The following is a 19,652-nucleotide window of genomic DNA, read 5'->3' on the forward strand; positions in this document are numbered from 1 at the left end:
TATGTGCTTATAACTTTTGATAGGGTTGTCAGATCTTTAATCTTTTAAACTCATTGAAAAGGTCTTTTAATTACCTATCCAACGACAGGTCGCATAACAGATCCGGACAACGTCATTCATCGAAATATATGAGATCCGGCCTGTGTGTATAAATAACACTTAAGTGCTCATAACTTTTGATAGGGACGTCAGATCTTCAATCTTTTGAACTCGTTGAAAAGGTTTTTTGAATACCTTTCTAAAAATGACGGGGTTTCTTACAAAAACCACCCTTTTTACAATCTTCCGGACTTTTGCTAAAATCGTTTTTTAGCATAACTTTTGAAGTACTTAACTAAACTTTATAATTGTCAATAGCGACTTATGGGACCCCAAGACGGATCGAATGTGGCCAAAACGGTCCAAATTGGTTGAGCCAGTGCCGAGATAATCCAGTGCATTTTTTTTTTTGATCAACATCTCACCACACACACAGACATTTGCTCAGAATTTGATTCTGAGTCGATATGTATACATGAAGGTGGGTCTAGGAGGTCGAATTGAGAATTTCGTTTTCCGAGTGATGTTATAGCCTTTCCTCAGTAAGGTGAGGAAGGCAAAAAAGAACAGGATGTGAGACCACCTAGATTTTTTCGCTTGAATCGAAATGTGCAAGAAAATCTCACACATATCTACTGGCTTTTGTAATTGCTCGTACAAAAAAAAAAAAAAAAACTCGAATGAATAAATTTGAGTGCTAGACTTTACAACCCTTCGTAATATTTTAAAGAAGATTGTATTTTACAGTTGCTTTAATTTTAGTAATATAAAAATGTTTTTCAACACAAGTTTCCCTGTATTAAACTAAAATTCATAATTGATATTTATTTAAATGAGAATGTTGCCAACAAAAGTGTAATGTCATGTAATTTTGAATACCTAGGTTAGTGATATATAGTAGGGTGTTTCAGCCAAACAAAAAAGTTCTCAGAATCAGGCAAACCGAGGTTCCCCTAGTAGAGGATACCCATAGGGACTCTCATGCCAAACATCAGCCCATTTGGTTGAGAATTGGCCTGTCCCCAGCGGTTTAAAGTTTACATGTAAATTACTATGGGATTTTTGTGCTTTTCTTTCAATCGTTCCTACAGGTCTGGGGACAACATGGATTCACTCGGAATAAAGACAGGTGTGTAGGGGATGGTCCAATGAACAAATTCCAGAAGGAATAAGGGTTGTCCATTCTGTCCCCAAGGTGCGCATTGGATCGACGTCCGATGTCTCCAAAATCAACGATTCATCCTTCAAAAGTACGCATTGTCCTTAGTATGCTATGATGGCTAAGTGAAAATTACGACGCCCCATGTCAGAGGTGAACACGTGGAGAAGCATCGATTGCATTATTAACACAAAATCATCATGTTACGTTATTTAGAATAGTTCAAATTGTTACAGGAACATCAATTATTATAATTTTATTACTTTAAAGAATGATTCTGAGCCAAAACTTGAGTGTATGCTCTGCCACGTGTTCACCGTCTGACATGGAGCGTCGTAATTTTCACTTAGCCATCATAGTATACTAAGGACAATGCGTACTTTTGAAGGATGAATCGTTGATTTTGGAGACATCGGACGTCGATCCAATGCGCACCTTGGGGACAGAATGGACAACCCTTATTCCTTCTGGAATTTGTTCATTGGACCATCCCCTACACACCTGTCTTTATTCCGAGTGAATCCATGTTGTCCCCAGACCTGTAGGAACGATTGAAAGAAAAGCACAAAAATCCCATAGTAATTTACACGTAAACTTTAAACCGCTGGGGACAGGCCAATTCTCAACCAAATGGGCTGATGTTTGGCATGAGAGTCCCTATGGGTATCCTCTACTAGGGGAACCTCGGTTTGCCTGATTCTGAGAACTTTTTTGTTTGGCTGAAACACCCTAATATATAGTTCAAACTACATTAGTTTCGGTAAGTTATATGTTTTATTTGTTTCCAATTTGATTGACATAAATTTACAACAGTAGCTTATATTCCTACACACTGCAGTTATGATTTATTTTGTGCAATGATTTGCGAAACTCTTTAGCTAAGCACTTGTTTTGTAGTTGTTTAGCTTATGAGTACAATTTTGTATTTTACATTACGTTTGTCATTAGAAAAATAAAATAGTACATTTTTTCTATCCATTTTGCTGCTACTTTCTGTTTTGTCAGTTGGGTACAATTTTGAGTTTTTTGTTTTTCTGTGTCAGCTAAAAATGTAATCCACGCTTTGTTATGTGATTCTTTTTGTTTCGGTAATATAAAAAGAAGGCATATGATTTGCAGTACCAAAGTATCTACGGTTTCACTCGTCCAGAAAATAAAACTTTGTTTTTGAAAGGCACATGATTGACTTTGCTGTTAGAAAAATAAATATACAGGGTTTATTTCTGTCCTTTCTTTGTTCATTTTCCGTACTTTATTTTCTGATACTTTCAACTAGTTGCTGTAATATTTGTTTAAATGCCCCGAGAATTTTTACGTTTTCTTTCTCAAACTTATCAGTGCTCGTACACGTGTATTGTTACATGCTTATGTTTGTTTTCTGTGAATACAGATTATCAACCTTTAGTTAGCCAAGTTTGTAAATCCCTGGAATTTTTGTTGTATTACAAATTGATTACAATTCTGAAAAATTATAAAAAATATCAGTGTTTGGCGCGTGGTAGCCGCCTATGAAACCTCATCTGAGTGTGCGCAACAATGCACGTGGCGGCCAGAAAATCTATTTTACAACTACCTAATGTTTAACATGGCAAATAGTCTAATGAAATCCTATTTCTACCAGGCTTCAATAGTATTCTAAGGAAGTAAATATATTATGTACAATTGTTTTACTTTCGTACACTATTATTTTGTATTTTGTTTTTCTTTCATTAAGTTTCAACAACAAATTAGATTTGATTCCAATCAATACTTTTTAGTTTCTGAATCACATCAATAGCATTTATTTTCAATTTGTTATAATGTTTTGATTACTTCTCTTTTGTCACAATAGTTTTTTTTGTTTCGTTTCTTCTTTCAACGAATGAGAATTGTGTTTGTATCTGTTGATGCATTTCGTTTTTTGTTTGTTTTTATAAAACATCTATCATTCATATTGTAAGTGAGCTTTTTTGTTGTATATTTACCCTAATCGATCATATCTACTAGCATGTCGCAGTCAATTTTAAGCTTAATGTGATAAATTAAATCGTTATCGTGTGAAATTTGCAGTGTTTTTACTTTAGAAAAAAAAACGACAATAACAATAAAACTTGCTTATTTGGCGGTTTTTTCTATATTTTCGTGAGTCCAAATGTTGAAACCACAGAAAAGTCTTAAATGGTGGAAAAACAATATCTGAAACTCGCTGAAGTTCGACATTCTTGTTTGAAATTGTACCTTTTGAAGGTGAATTTTGATCCGATATTTTATCAAATTCAGGGTTGAAATCGTTCCATTTAACACTTAACGTGAGAACTGCAATATTCTGTAATGTATTAAACAGATAAATTTACCAAAAAGCTTCGATCGACAGCGACATAACCACTATAAAGAGCTTGCACGTATCCACAATGAACATTCACACTTCACATTAAGCATGCTAATACAGACTTATGTGGTTCCAACCTGTGGAACCTTGCTGCCTTGTGTTGGCCGTTGATTTTCGTCCGCTTCGTCACATGCATCCGGTGCAGACCAGCGACGCTTCCGAGACATTGACACATCGATTGCACAGTCGTCGTCGTCGTTATTGCCTCTGTGATCTTCCGCATTGTTGGGGGTGCGGGTCTCGTTGGTAGACTTGATCGAGGAATGCACCGGTTTGTCCACGACCATTGCCACTGGCTGGTCACTAAAAGCGGCCCCAAGCGAACTGCTAGCGAGCGGCCGCTGCTGATCGGCGGAAGCTTTCGATGAATAGTGCGACTGCATGGGGGAATCGTGCGGTTTGCTGAGATTGGCCGCTGAGAACGGCATTGAAAAAATTGGTCCCGCCGGGAAGTTTCCGTAGGGAGGAGCACCAGACAGGCGCGAAGAAACGGCCGTAGAGGTTGCGGTCGTCGGAATCGTCAGCGGTGGCTGATGGTGGTGGGAAGCTTTACGTGAAAGGTTCTGAGGTAGATGCTGCAGCTGTTCCAACGCCCGGCTGGAAGCCACAGTTCTGGACTGTTCCATCATAGGGTGGGGATGGTGATATGGTTGTTGATGGTGCAGGCTCGTCTGGTTGCCATTGATGTCGTGGCGGTGCAGCTGTTGCGATGCCGTTGGTGGCGGTGGTGGCAGATATTGACCACCGGAACTCCCGGGGGCTGGTGGAAGCGGTGCCAGATACGCTGATGATGATTGCGGTGAGGAGGAATGGACTGGTTTGGGCTTGGACTCACGTGGAAGTAAAGAGAGACAAATATCGCCGACCTGAAGCCTCTGACACTTGAGGCCAAACTGCTGCATCGATTTCTCCGGACTGCACGAGGCCCAGCCTTGGCCGTACACGAAAAATGGATGCTCGATTGCAGCTTCGATATCAACCTGAAGATGGTAAAACAGAATGTTTATTATAAGCGCAACATAATGCCAGGTCAAGTCACTTACCCTAGATCTGTTGTTGTCATAGCTGAACGTGATTATCACATTGTTGTTGCGTGGCGTAATCCTAACTGTCGTCGATTCGGCCAGCCGCAGATCGGCCGACTTCTCGGCGGTTTGTACAAAATCCTCCGTTCGGACATCCTCCACCCGTTTGCACTCGTCCGCCAGCTGGATCAGTGCACCCTTGGTGAAGTTGGTCGTAGAACCGTTCTCGAAGGGCCTGCAAGGAACAATAACCAGAGATCAGGGATTAGGTTTTTGTTCTTCCATCTGAGAAGGGCTAACGTACCTAAAAATAGGGGTAGACTTCGTTGTCGGAGATCTTCGTCGAGTGTCTCGCTCGCTTGCTGGACGCGTGAGAATTCGATGCTTGAGGGAGCCCTCTTTGCCGGACGGTACCTTGAATTCGTTTTCCTGAGGGTTCTGTTCGAGACGTAGTCCGTCGACGGACAGTGAGTGTCCGTGGAGGCCCTGACCATGGTAATGTCCATGGGTTGAGGGATGGGGCATTGAGTGATGCCTTTGGTTGGAAGACGGTGACATGGAAGAAGAGGAAGAAGAAGAAGGAGGGAGTGCCGTTGCGGGCAGTGGAGGTGGGAAGTGGTGCAGGGCGTGCAAAGATGGTCCACCCGACACTGAACCTGAACCAGGATGCAGTTGCTGCTGTTGGCTGTGACTAGAATGGTGTTGTTTATGCTCATGTTTGTTCTCCTTTTCATGCTGGGCATGGTACTTGCTGTGCATCGGATGGTCAGTCAGTCCGTTCAGATAGCTTGACCGTTCACGTTCCGCGTAGCTCGCAGCAGCACCCATCAGCGTAGACGACGAAGGAGATAATGGCATGGTGGGACTTCGCTCATCTGCGAGCAACTTGTCCTGAGGTAATTGTGGAAGAGAGGTAGGTTTCAGGCCACTATGGCCGTTCAGGTGCGATAAGGAAACCGATGGATACATCTTTGACTTGGGCGATTCCGACGATCCATAGGAGCCCGGCGTGAGAAAGGATGGCGGATTGTACGGTTCTCGTTGCCCTGGCAGGTACGTTGGACGTCCCAGCATCCGTGCATCGAGGTGAGCCGCCGGATATCTGCAAGAATAAATAATTACGACTACAACAATTGCACTCCATAAAAGCATCACCCATTCTTACCCGAACGGATACAACCCATAATTGAGTCCCGCGTACGAGTTGGCATCCAGTGGACTGGGGAAGAATGCCAACCTTGGATTCGTAGGCGAATACAGCTTCCCGAGATCTGTAACGGACTCTTTCTGTTGCTCCTGGTGTTGCCGATGCTGCTGCTGCTGCTGTTGATGTTGCTGCTGGGCATGAGCATGAGCACGTGCTTGCGCTTGGAGTGACCGTTCGTGGAATTCATGGCTGAGTTGGTTCAGCTTTGCAGCACTCAGACCAGCCGACTGCGACGAACCGTGTTGCGTATGGTTGGAAAGATTCGAACTCACAGCCAGATTGACCGGACCATTTTGGTGCTGTTGCTGCTGCTGGGGAGACTGCGGCGGTTCGGTGTATTTCGATCGCGCCGACATCGAATGCAGTCCATTTCTGGGGGCTTCGCCGTACCTGGAAAGAATAAACAGAATATGAATTGTAATCCACAGCGAATTGTTTGGAGATAACAGTTCAAAGTTCAAAGCAACTGTCTTGACATACGTTTGGACAAATTTATATATCAGCGAGTGGCAGGATTTCGCTTCAAATTTTCTAAAACGTGCGACAATATAAAATAAATATGCTCAATTCCTGTCGCTAATTCAATAATTGTCTTTTTTTGTTACGTGAGGGCATAATTAACCTCTCCAAATTTTTCACATAACTTGTGATATATAGTACTAGTTGAACCCCCCTTAGTGATCCATTGTTTCCCATATACTTTGTTAGTATGCCAGCCGGTGGAGCATCTGTAGCACTGTGGGAAAAGTGTTCAATGAGCTCCTAATGATGATGTTGTGTCAGCTTCAGAAAGTAAGGAGGGACAGAGTATTGATTCGTTCTCACATATGTGTAGTAAATACAGCGACAAACACCTAAAGCCTAGAGTAGATTGCCTGGCTACGGCATCCCAGGAATGTAGATATTGGTGTATGGTTTGGCAGATATTTTTAGAAGTCGACATTTTAGCCATTTCATCGATGAGAATGAGACATCGTGGCTAGGTGAAAATAACAGCATCAAAGGGATATTAGTGGGGTATCGTGCTTGACCAACGCTAATGGTTTTCGTTAAAAAAAAATAAAGCCATTCTAGAATGCTGGCAACGTACCCGTTGTACCCTGCAAACATGACTGAGTGGATTTTTGAAAACGGTTGAGTGCTACGCCAAAAGATCCATTCGGAACCGCACATTCAAACTGTACAAATATGAATAAGAATGAAAGAAAGAGAGAGAGAGAGACAATAATACAAGAGAGTCGGTAGTGAGCATGTCGTCAGCTGTGTGCTATCTTGTGACATAGACCATTTGGTACTTTTCGAGAAAAACGATTTTTAAAGTTTGAGGTTGAATATTTTCACAACAATACATGATAAACTATTTTTGAATACAGCGATCTGTTCGTATACTATCGATGAACAAACGCTCCAAGTATGGACTAATTTAGTGAAACCTACTAAAAGTTACAGTATCAAATGTAACTAAAAATCTGAAAAGCACGTGTCACAAGTGTGTTTTGAAAGTAAAAATGTACTACGTGTCACAAGTGTGCACAGAATTCCCATACAAAATTAAATAAGCTCAAATCAATAGTTTAGTTAAGTTAAACAATAGTTTTTGAAATTTTTATGATAAGATTACCTTGAAACAACGGTAAGCAATCAAAATGTTTAGAAAACGAGGAAAATTTTTTCGTTTTTCCGAAGTTTTCCACGATTTTTTAATGAGTAATAATAAAAATTCTCTTAAATTATCTAAAATATTTTAAAAAATATTAAAATAAGCTCAATCCAAAAAAATGAGTCATATTCATAGTAGTGCAATAAAATAAAATATCAGAAAATGATGAAAATCAAGGAAAACCAAAGATTTTCCCATGGCAAACACAAAATCCATGATGGAAAATTCAATCATTCAAGACACAAACCTTTTTCAGATTTATAGCACGTTCTGTAAATCACCGTGTCACAAGAGTGCACTTCAAATAAATGAAGAACATGTACTACGTGTCACAAAAGAGTTTCAAAGGGATTATGGTCGTTGTCACAAGAGTACCACCAATATGTTGATGGGTTTGTATGGTCGTTGTCACAAGTGTGCAACAAATATTACAATGGTAGTTTGTATGGTCGTTGTCACAAGTGTGCAACAAATATTTTGATAGGAGTTTGTATGGTCGTTGTCACAAGTGTGCAATGGATATTTTGGTAGGAGTTTGTATGGTCGTTGTCACAAGTGTGCCATGAATATTTTGGTAGGAGTTTGTATGGTCGTTGTCACAAGTGTGCCCCGAATATTTTGGTAGGAGTTTGTATGGTCGTTGTCACAAGTGTGCCACGAATATTTCGATGGAAGTTTGTATGGTCGTTGTCACAAGTGTGCCACGAATATTTTGGTAGGAGTTTGTATGGTCGTTGTCACAAGTGTGCCACGAAAATTACGATGGAAGTTTGTATGGTCGTTGTCACAAGTGTGCCCCGAATATTTTGGTAGGAGTTTGTATGGTCGTTGTCACAAGTGTGCCACGAATATTTCGATGGAAGTTTGTATGGTCGTTGTCACAAGTGTGCAACAAATATTTTGATAGGAGTTTGTATGGTCGTTGTCACAAGTGTGCCACGAATATTTTGGTAGGAGTTTGTATGGTCGTTGTCACAAGTGTGCAACAAATATTTTGATAGGAGTTTGTATGGTCGTTGTCACAAGTGTGCCATGAATATTTTGATAGGAGTTTGTATGGTCGTTGTCACAAGTGTGCCACGAATATTTTGGTAGGAGTTTGTATGGTCGTTGTCACAAGTGTGCCACGAATATTTCGATGGAAGTTTGTATGGTCGTTGTCACAAGTGTGCCCCGAATATTTTGGTAGGAGTTTGTATGGTCGTTGTCACAAGTGTGCCACGAATATTTCGATGGAAGTTTGTATGGTCGTTGTCACAAGTGTGCAACAAATATTTTGATAGGAGTTTGTATGGTCGTTGTCACAAGTGTGCCACGAATATTTTGGTAGGAGTTTGTATGGTCGTTGTCACAAGTGTGCAACAAATATTTTGATAGGAGTTTGTATGGTCGTTGTCACAAGTGTGCCATGAATATTTTGATAGGAGTTTGTATGGTCGTTGTCACAAGTGTGCCACGAATATTTTGGTAGGAGTTTGTATGGTCGTTGTCACAAGTGTGCCACGAATATTTCGATGGAAGTTTGTATGGTCGTTGTCACAAGTGTGCAACAAATATTTTGATAGGAGTTTGTATGGTCGTTGTCACAAGTGTGCCACCAATATAACATTCATTACACCGTAACATTCGTTACACCGTAGTATGGTCACACCGTAACATTGTTACACCGCATTATTCGTTACACCGCAGTATGGTTACACCGTAACATAGTAACACCGTAATATGATTACACCGTAATATTGTTACACCGCAACATTCGTTACTTCGTAGTATGATTACACCGTACACTTGTTACACCACAACATTCGTTACACCGTTACATTCGTTACACCGTAACATTGTTACACCGTAACATTGTTACACCGTAACATTGTTACACCGTAACATTGTAACAACGTAACATTGTTACACCGCAACATTCGTTACACCGTAACATTTCTTCACACCGTAGTTTGATTACACTATAAAATTGTTACACCACAACATTGGTTACACCGTTACATTCGTTACACCGTTACATTCGTTACACCGTTACATTCGTTACACCGTTACACCGCATCATTCGTTACACCGTAACATTCGTTACACCGTAACATTCGTTACACCGTAGTATGGTCACACTGTAACATTGTTACACCGTAATATTCGTTACACCGTAACAAAGTTACACCGTAATATGATTACACCGTAACAAAGTTACACCGTTATATTATTACACCGTTACAGTGTTACACCGTAATAGTCTTACACCGTAACATTATTACGGTGTAACGAATGCCACAGTGTAATGAATGCTACGAAGCAACGAATGTTGCGGTGTAACAATGTTACGGTGTAACCAAACTAAGGTGTAACGAATGTTACGGTGTAACGATTGTTAAGCTGTAACGAATGTTACGGTGTAACGAATTTTGTGGTGTAACGAATGTTGCGGTGTAACAATATTACGGTGTAACGAATGTAACTGTGTAACGAATGTAACGGTGTAACGAATGTTGTGGTGTTACAATGTTACGGTGTAATAATATTACGGTGTAACTTTGTTACGGTGTAACCATATTACGGTGTAACTTTGTTACGGTGTAATCATATTACGGTGTAACAATGTTACGGTGTGACCATACTACGGTGTAACGAATGTTACGGTGTAACGAATGATGCGGTGTAACGGTGTAACGAATGTAACGGTGTAACGAATGTAACGGTGTAACGAATGTAACGGTGTAACGAATGTAACGGTGTAACGAATGTAACGGTGTAACCAATGTTGTGGTGTAACAATTTTATAGTGTAATCAAACTACGGTGTGAAGAAATGTTACAGTGTAACGAATGTTGCGGTGTAACAATGTTACGTTGTTACAATGTTACGGTGTAACAATGTTACGGTGTAACAATGTTACGGTGTAACAATGTTACGGTGTAACGAATGTAACGGTGTAACGAATGTTGTGGTGTAACAAGTGTACGGTGTAATCATACTACGAAGTAACGAATGTTGCGGTGTAACAATGTTACGGTGTAATCATATTACGGTGTTACTATGTTACGGTGTAACCGTACTGCGGTGTAACGAATATTGCGGTGTAACAATGTTACGGTGTGACCATACTACGGTGTAACGAATGTTACGGTGTAATGAATGTTATATTGGTGGCACACTTGTGACAACGACCATACAAATCTCCATCAAAATATTGGTGGCACACTTGTGACAACCGCCATACAAATCTCCATCAAAATATTGGTGGCACACTTGTGACAACGACCATACAAACTTCCATCGAAATATTTGTTGCACACTTGTGACAACGACCATACAAACTCCTATCAAAATATTTGTTGCACACTTGTGACAACGACCATACAAACTTCCATCGTAATTTTCGTGGCACACTTGTGACAACGACCATACAAACTCCTACCAAAATATTCGTGGCACACTTGTGACAACGACCATACAAACTTCCATCGAAATATTCGTGGCACACTTGTGACAACGACCATACAAACTCCTATCAAAATATTCGTGGCACACTTGTGACAACGACCATACAAACTCCTATCAAAATATTTGTTGCACACTTGTGACAACGACCATACAAACTTCCATCGAAATATTCGTGGCACACTTGTGACAACGACCATACAAACTCCTACCAAAATATTCGTGGCACACTTGTGACAACGACCATACAAACTTCCATCGAAATATTCGTGGCACACTTGTGACAACGACCATACAAACTCCTACCAAAATATTCGTGGCACACTTGTGACAACGACCATACAAACTTCCATCGAAATATTCGTGGCACACTTGTGACAACGACCATACAAACTCCTACCAAAATATTCGTGGCACACTTGTGACAACGACCATACAAACTCCTATCAAAATATTTGTTGCACACTTGTGACAACGACCATACAAACTTCCATCGTAATTTTCGTGGCACACTTGTGACAACGACCATACAAACTTCCATCGAAATATTCGTGGCACACTTGTGACAACGACCATACAAACTCCTACCAAAATATTCGTGGCACACTTGTGACAACGACCATACAAACTTCCATCGAAATATTCGTGGCACACTTGTGACAACGACCATACAAACTCCTATCAAAATATTCGTGGCACACTTGTGACAACGACCATACAAACTTCCATCGAAATATTCGTGGCACACTTGTGACAACGACCATACAAACTCCTACCAAAATATTCGTGGCACACTTGTGACAACGACCATACAAACTTCCATCGAAATATTCGTGGCACACTTGTGACAACGACCATACAAACTCCTATCAAAATATTCGTGGCACACTTGTGACAACGACCATACAAACTTCCATCGAAATATTCGTGGCACACTTGTGACAACGACCATACAAACTCCTACCAAAATATTCGTGGCACACTTGTGACAACGACCATACAAACTTCCATCGAAATATTCGTGGCACACTTGTGACAACGACCATACAAACTCCTACCAAAATATTCGTGGCACACTTGTGACAACGACCATACAAACTCCTATCAAAATATTCGTGGCACACTTGTGACAACGACCATACAAACTCCTATCAAAATATTCGTGGCACACTTGTGACAACGACCATACAAACTCCTATCAAAATATTCGTGGCACACTTGTGACAACGACCATACAAACTCCTACCAAAATATTCGTGGCACACTTGTGACAACGACCATACAAACTTCCATCGTAATTTTCGTGGCACACTTGTGACAACGACCATACAAACTTCCATCGAAATATTCGTGGCACACTTGTGACAACGACCATACAAACTCCTACCAAAATATTCGTGGCACACTTGTGACAACGACCATACAAACTCCTACCAAAATATTCGTGGCACACTTGTGACAACGACCATACAAACTTCCATCGAAATATTCGTGGCACACTTGTGACAACGACCATACAAACTCCTACCAAAATATTCGTGGCACACTTGTGACAACGACCATACAAACTCCTATCAAAATATTTGTTGCACACTTGTGACAACGACCATACAAACTTCCATCGTAATTTTCGTGGCACACTTGTGACAACGACCATACAAATTCCTACCAAAATATTCGTGGCACACTTGTGACAACGACCATACAAACTTCCATCGAAATATTCGTGGCACACTTGTGACAACGACCATACAAACTCCTACCAAAATATTCGTGGCACACTTGTGACAACGACCATACAAACTACTATCAAAATATTTGTTGCACACTTGTGACAACGACCATACAAACTTCCATCGTAATTTTCGTGGCACACTTGTGACAACGACCATACAAACTTCCATCGAAATATTCGTGGCACACTTGTGACAACGACCATACAAACTCCTACCAAAATATTCGTGGCACACTTGTGACAACGACCATACAAACTTCCATCGAAATATTCGTGGCACACTTGTGACAACGACCATACAAACTCCTATCAAAATATTCGTGGCACACTTGTGACAACGACCATACAAACTTCCATCGAAATATTCGTGGCACACTTGTGACAACGACCATACAAACTCCTACCAAAATATTCGTGGCACACTTGTGACAACGACCATACAAACTTCCATCGTAATTTTCGTGGCACACTTGTGACAACGACCATACAAACTTCCATCGAAATATTCGTGGCACACTTGTGACAACGACCATACAAACTCCTACCAAAATATTCGTGGCACACTTGTGACAACGACCATACAAACTTCCATCGAAATATTCGTGGCACACTTGTGACAACGACCATACAAACTCCTACCAAAATATTCGTGGCACACTTGTGACAACGACCATACAAACTCCTATCAAAATATTTGTTGCACACTTGTGACAACGACCATACAAACTTCCATCGAAATATTCGTGGCACACTTGTGACAACGACCATACAAACTCCTACCAAAATATTCGTGGCACACTTGTGACAACGACCATACAAACTTCCATCGAAATATTCGTGGCACACTTGTGACAACGACCATACAAACTCCTACCAAAATATTCGTGGCACACTTGTGACAACGACCATACAAACTTCCATCGAAATATTCGTGGCACACTTGTGACAACGACCATACAAACTCCTACCAAAATATTCGTGGCACACTTGTGACAACGACCATACAAACTTCCATCGAAATATTCGTGGCACACTTGTGACAACGACCATACAAACTCCTATCAAAATATTTGTTGCACACTTGTGACAACGACCATACAAACTTCCATCGAAATATTCGTGGCACACTTGTGACAACGACCATACAAACTCCTACCAAAATATTCGTGGCACACTTGTGACAACGACCATACAAACTTCCATCGAAATATTCGTGGCACACTTGTGACAACGACCATACAAACTCCTATCAAAATATTCGTGGCACACTTGTGACAACGACCATACAAACTTCCATCGAAATATTCGTGGCACACTTGTGACAACGACCATACAAACTCCTATCAAAATATTTGTTGCACACTTGTGACAACGACCATACAAACTTCCATCGAAATATTCGTGGCACACTTGTGACAACGACCATACAAACTCCTATCAAAATATTTGTTGCACACTTGTGACAACGACCATACAAACTTCCATCGAAATATTCGTGGCACACTTGTGACAACGACCATACAAACTCCTACCAAAATATTCGTGGCACACTTGTGACAACGACCATACAAACTCCTACCAAAATATTCGTGGCACACTTGTGACAACGACCATACAAACTCCTATCAAAATATTTGTTGCACACTTGTGACAACGACCATACAAACTCCTACCAAAATATTCATGGCACACTTGTGACAACGACCATACAAACTACCATTGTAATATTTGTTGCACACTTGTGACAACGACCATACAAACCCATCAACATATTGGTGGTACTCTTGTGACAACGACCATAATCTCTTTGAAACTCTCTTGTGACACGTAGTACATGTTCTTCATTTTTTTGAAGTGCACTCTTGTGACAAGGTTAGTTATAAATCTCGCCATAAAGTTGTAGTGACATCTGTTGGTACCATACAGTTTTATAGTTCTCTACTGCTTTTGCACGTGTCACAAGATAGCACAAAAAATTTTACTGGGAATTTGGTCTACAGTCGTGCCTCGGTTTAGCACCGCATATGGGGGATGCAAAACCGAGGCGTGCATAACCGAGGCACAGAGCTTATGGGATTTTGGCTATATGGGATACATTGGCTATAATTCTATGAATAATCATGCAAACATCAAAAAATTATAGTGTTTTGGAATCGGGATGATGTCAGCTATCCATTAAAATTATTATTTCATGAAAATTTTCACAAAAATACGTATTTTTCCTGTATTTTGAAAATGCATATTTTTTTCTCTAAAGAATCCAAATATATATTGTTATTGCAATATGGGTATCAAATGATCAGGTTTTTTTCATACATTTTGGATGTAACAATAACATTTTTAGAAAATACTCAAAATTTTCACAAAACTACGTATTTTCGAAAAAAATACTCAAAATTTCAATTTTTACAATATGGGTATCAAACGATTGGGATTTTTTCATACATTTCGAATGTTATAACAACATTTTTAGAAAATACTCAAAATTTTCACAAAACTACGTATTTTCGAAAAAAAAATACTCAACATTTCAATTTTTACAATATGGGTATCAAACGATCGGGATTTTTTCATACATTTCGAATGTAATAACAACAGTTTTAGAAAATACTCAAAATTTTTTCAAAACTACGTATTTTCGAAAAAATACTCAAAATTTTCGTTTTCACAATGTGAGTATCAAACGATCGGGATTTTTTCATACATTTCGAATGTAATAACAACATTTTTAGAAAATACTCAAAATTTTCACAAAACTACGTATTTTCGAAAAAATATTCAAAATTTCCGTTTTCACAATGTGGGTATCAAACGATCGGGATTTTTTCAAACATTTCGAATGTAATAACAACATTTTTAGAAAATACTCAAAATTTTCACAAAACTACGTATTTTCGAAAAAAATACTCAAAATTTAAATTTTCACAATATGGGAACTTAACGATCGGGATTTTTTTTATACATTTCGAATGTAATAACAATATTTTTAGAAAATACTCCAAATTTTCATAAAATTACATATTTTTGAAAAAATTCTCAAAATTTCAATTTTTACAATATGGGTATCCAACGATCGGCATTTTTTCATAAATTTCGAATGTAATAACAATATTTTTTGAAAATACTCCAAATTTTCACAAAACTACGTATTTTCAAAAGAAAAATCAGTTATTGCAATATTGGTATCACACGATCAAGTATTTTGGATTTGTTTTGATAGTGACCAAAGACATTTTTTTCGAAATTCATTAAATTTCCACATTTGTTTAAATATTTCACGTGTAAGATTTTTTTTCATTAAATAAAAACCATTCTGAAAATTTTTGTCAAGCTTTATTCAACGAACTCAGTTTACTTGGTTTATTCATTCTTCTAAGCCTGAATCAAGTTAATGGACTCTCCGATCAGTTCATGCAGGCGGGAAACTTGAATGGGGTTCTGATCAAAGGATGCAAAGTTAATCACTCGGTATTTTTTTTTTCGAAAAAACGTAGTTTTGTGAAAGTTTGGATATTTCCACAAATTTGTGTTATAACTTTTGAAATGTATAAAAAAAATCCCGAACATTTGATACCTCTTGTGAAAAACGGAAATTATGAGCATTTTTTTTTCAAAAATACGTAGTTTTGTGAAAACTTTGAATATTTTCATTTTTTAATAACTTTCGAAATGTATGAAAAAATCCCGATCGTTTGATACCCATATTGTGAAAATTGAAATTTTGATTTTTTTTTCCGAAAATACGTAGTTTTGTGAAAATTTGGAGTATTTTCTAAAAATGTTGTTATTACATTCGAAATGTATGAAAAAATCCCGATCGTTTGATACCCACATTGTGAAAACAAAAATTTTGAGTATTTTTTCGAAAATACGTAGTTTTGTGAAAATTTTGAGTATTTTCTAAAACTGTTGTTATTACATTCGAAATGTATGAAAAAATCCCGATCGTTTGATACCCATATTGTAAAAATTGAAATGTCGAGTATTTTTTTTTTCGAAAATACGTAGTTTTGTGAAAATTTTGAGTATTTTCTAAAAATGTTGTTATTACATTCGAAATGTTTGAAAAAATCCCAATCGTTTGATGCCCATATTGCAAAAATTGAAATTTTGAGTATTTTTTTCGAAAATACGTAGTTTTGTGAAAATTTTGAGTATTTTCTAAAAATGTTATTGTTACATCCAAAATGTATGAAAAAAACCTGATCACTTGATACCCATATTGCTATAACAATATATTTTTGGATTCTTTAGAGAAAAAAATATGCATTTTCAAAATACAGGAAAAATACGTATTTTTGTGAAAATTTTCATGAAATAATAATTTTAATGGATAACTGACATCATCCCGATTCCAAAACACTATAATTTTTTTATGTTTGCATGATTATTCATAGAATTATAGCCAATGTCTCCCATATAGCCAAAATCCCATAAGCTCTGTGCTTCAGTTATGCACTGGGCCGTGCTTAACCGAGGCAGCTGAACGGTGCAAAACCGGGGCAGTGCAAAACCGAGGCGTGCAAAACCGAGGCATGACTGTATATCACAAGTGTGCTTTGCTGTATACCGGAAACGGAAACAGATATCGAAAATCGGGTTAAAGCATCTTGTAGGGTTTGTTACGTATAACAAAACGTCATCATTAACTCATTTTCGACCAAAATGGTCTATGTCACAAGATAGCACACAGCTGACGATGTGTTTAGTGGAAGGTATCGAAAAGTAGTATAGAAAGAGATATGTAGGTAGGTAGGTAGGTATAGTGAACTCGCCGCATAAAAATTGAATTAATGAATGACTGTAGGTGGATGGATGGGAAGGAGAGTGCAGCCGGAACGCCGGCCACCGCTGCTGGCTGTTGTTTGCGACGAACCAGAAATGAGGAGAGTGTGTAGAATGGACGGACAGGTTTGCTGCTGCTGCTGCTATTTGTTGGCTCGACGTCTGTTGTTTGGATGGGGCGATGAGAGCTCGTTCGTGTTGAGAGGAGAGAATAACCTTGAACTTTTCATTAGGTTTTATTTTTACACACATTTTCTCTCGCAGCAGTCAGTCGTGTTAGCTTTTCTGGGCGTATTTTTATAGTAAAATCGATTAAATAACTCCCGGCCAGCACTGTGAGGTGAGTAGCTTTTCTGTGGAATACCTGTACACTAGGGTGTAACAAAACTGACTTTTTTGCGGAAATTCAGGGGTTTGTCACAAAAAAGCTACCTGAAAAAATCCTGCTAGAAATGGTTCTAATACACCTGCCAGAATTTCAAGTTTTTGCTTTCCCCTACTTCAAAATCGTTCCGAAAAATCATGGGACAAAACAAATATTTTTCCAAAAAACTTCATAATTTAAACGTTATTTAAAGTGCAATCAGCTGTAAACAATTTGAAAAGCATTCCCCTGTGTTTCAGGGTGCACAGTAACGAAGGAAGTTGTTGTCTTCTCATTCCAAAATTGTCAAACTTATGGACCCAATCCTGCAACAACGGAATTGTGAAATTAGTTAATCTTTGTTGTAAATTACTTTGTGGACAGTACTTTAGGGGATGAATATTTCGATAGTACCCGTATTTTTGAAGATACTAAAATGTTTGTAACAAAAATCTGGGTGCAAAAGCTCTGGTTGATGTGCACCGTTAAATTATTTTTTCACATGTTTGAGCTGATTTTAAAATATTTTGAGTGTGAATTTTAGATGTACAGGACCATATATTTTCGTCAAGGCTTAGATTTTTTGAAAATTTATGATTGCAATCTGACTGTGGCACATTTTGCCGTGGCGTTACAAAGGCTTAACGTTTCTTTTTCAGTATTTTTGCTGCAACTCGGAAATTTCAAAGAAAACACCTCAATATTTCTACGGATTTAACGTTTCAGTTGCTGTTTTAGGAGCGAATATGTAGCGTGACGTTAGTTATAAAACGTCCATTATAGAAGGGGAGATGTTTCGAAATAAATAACGCCAACGCGTTGTGTTTGACTGTCCAAAACGTTCTGATTTTATTGTAATCGAAAAGTCGCCCAGAGCCTCACACATGAGGTACTGAGGTTTTGGTTACTGAGCATTAATCGAGCTACTTGCTTTAATCGCGACGAGGTAAACGAAGTTTAGCTTTGTTCGCAGTTTGGGTTACTGTTGTCGGCTGTGCTGACGATGTTGGTGGCGTCGATCAATTATGCGGAAAGCAATTTCCGTAACTCGTTATAACGGTGGACAATGGTGTTCCTTCAATATTTTTAGAAAAGGCTGTGATTCTGCTCTGATGAACAACATAAACTAGACCTTTTTATGTTTAGAACGTAAAATTGGCTGCTGAATCGAATGTCATTGTTGGTCTTGAAAAGTAAATTAAGCTTTTTTTGCAGCCGTTGTACATTTCGTGACGTTACAACGTTGTAACGTTACGGAAATTCTCAATGCGAAAAATTGACCAATTTTGATCTACCCTGTTGCATTCGACGGAAAATTTATCATATTTTCAGGATATGATAAGCTTTGGAAAAATGGTTCCTGACCACCGGATATATTTGGAGTTTCCGAAGGTGGTTTTGAGGTGTTTTGTTGCGGATTGAGATCCCTGAAAATACGATATTTCGTTTTTTTTGCAGTTTTTGCATTGAAATGTTAGAATTTGGCTGGTGATTTAAATTTTATTGGTTTTTCAATACTAGGCCAATTACATTTTATACTATTTATAAAAAAGTTTTGTTATTCGATTGTTATTGTATTGTAATATCATTTTAAGAGCGAGTCCACGAGCAAAGCATACCCATCTCGCATCGACCTCACCAATCTGCCTGAAATTTTCAGGGGTTGTTTGTACATATAAAACTAGCATCTGACCAAAATTTGAGTAGATTTTAACCCTATAAAAATGAAAGTTAAAAAATATTAAGAAGCTGCTTTTTTTCTGGTGTCATCTAGTATCCTTGGAAACGAACATGATTTTTAATAAATAAAAATCGAAGATTTTTTTGAACTTCAATTTTTTAAAGGGTTAAAATGGATGAAAA

The 19,652-nt window shown here is 38.6% G+C and overlaps 1 protein-coding gene across 4 annotated transcripts in view; it reads right to left on the reverse strand.

The window, feature by feature from the left end:
* Positions 1–1,959: 1,959 nt before the first annotated feature.
* LOC120426429 (ataxin-1) overlaps positions 1,960–19,652 on the reverse strand; it is a 115,951-nt gene continuing 98,258 nt past the window's right edge. For all 4 annotated transcript variants that reach the window (XM_052706062.1, XM_052706061.1, XM_052706063.1 and 1 more), the window contains 4 exons: positions 5,757–6,188; positions 4,896–5,693; positions 4,610–4,826; positions 1,960–4,546 (listed from right to left, as the gene is read on the reverse strand). In XM_052706062.1, coding sequence (XP_052562022.1) covers positions 3,629–4,546; positions 4,610–4,826; positions 4,896–5,693; positions 5,757–6,188 — 2,365 coding nt within the window. In that variant the 3' untranslated portion in view covers positions 1,960–3,628. The remainder of the gene's footprint in view (positions 4,547–4,609; positions 4,827–4,895; positions 5,694–5,756; positions 6,189–19,652) is intronic.

The sequence above is a fragment of the Culex pipiens genome, chromosome 1, assembly GCF_016801865.2.
Source record: "Culex pipiens pallens isolate TS chromosome 1, TS_CPP_V2, whole genome shotgun sequence".
NCBI classification, from domain to species: domain Eukaryota; kingdom Metazoa; phylum Arthropoda; class Insecta; order Diptera; family Culicidae; genus Culex; species Culex pipiens.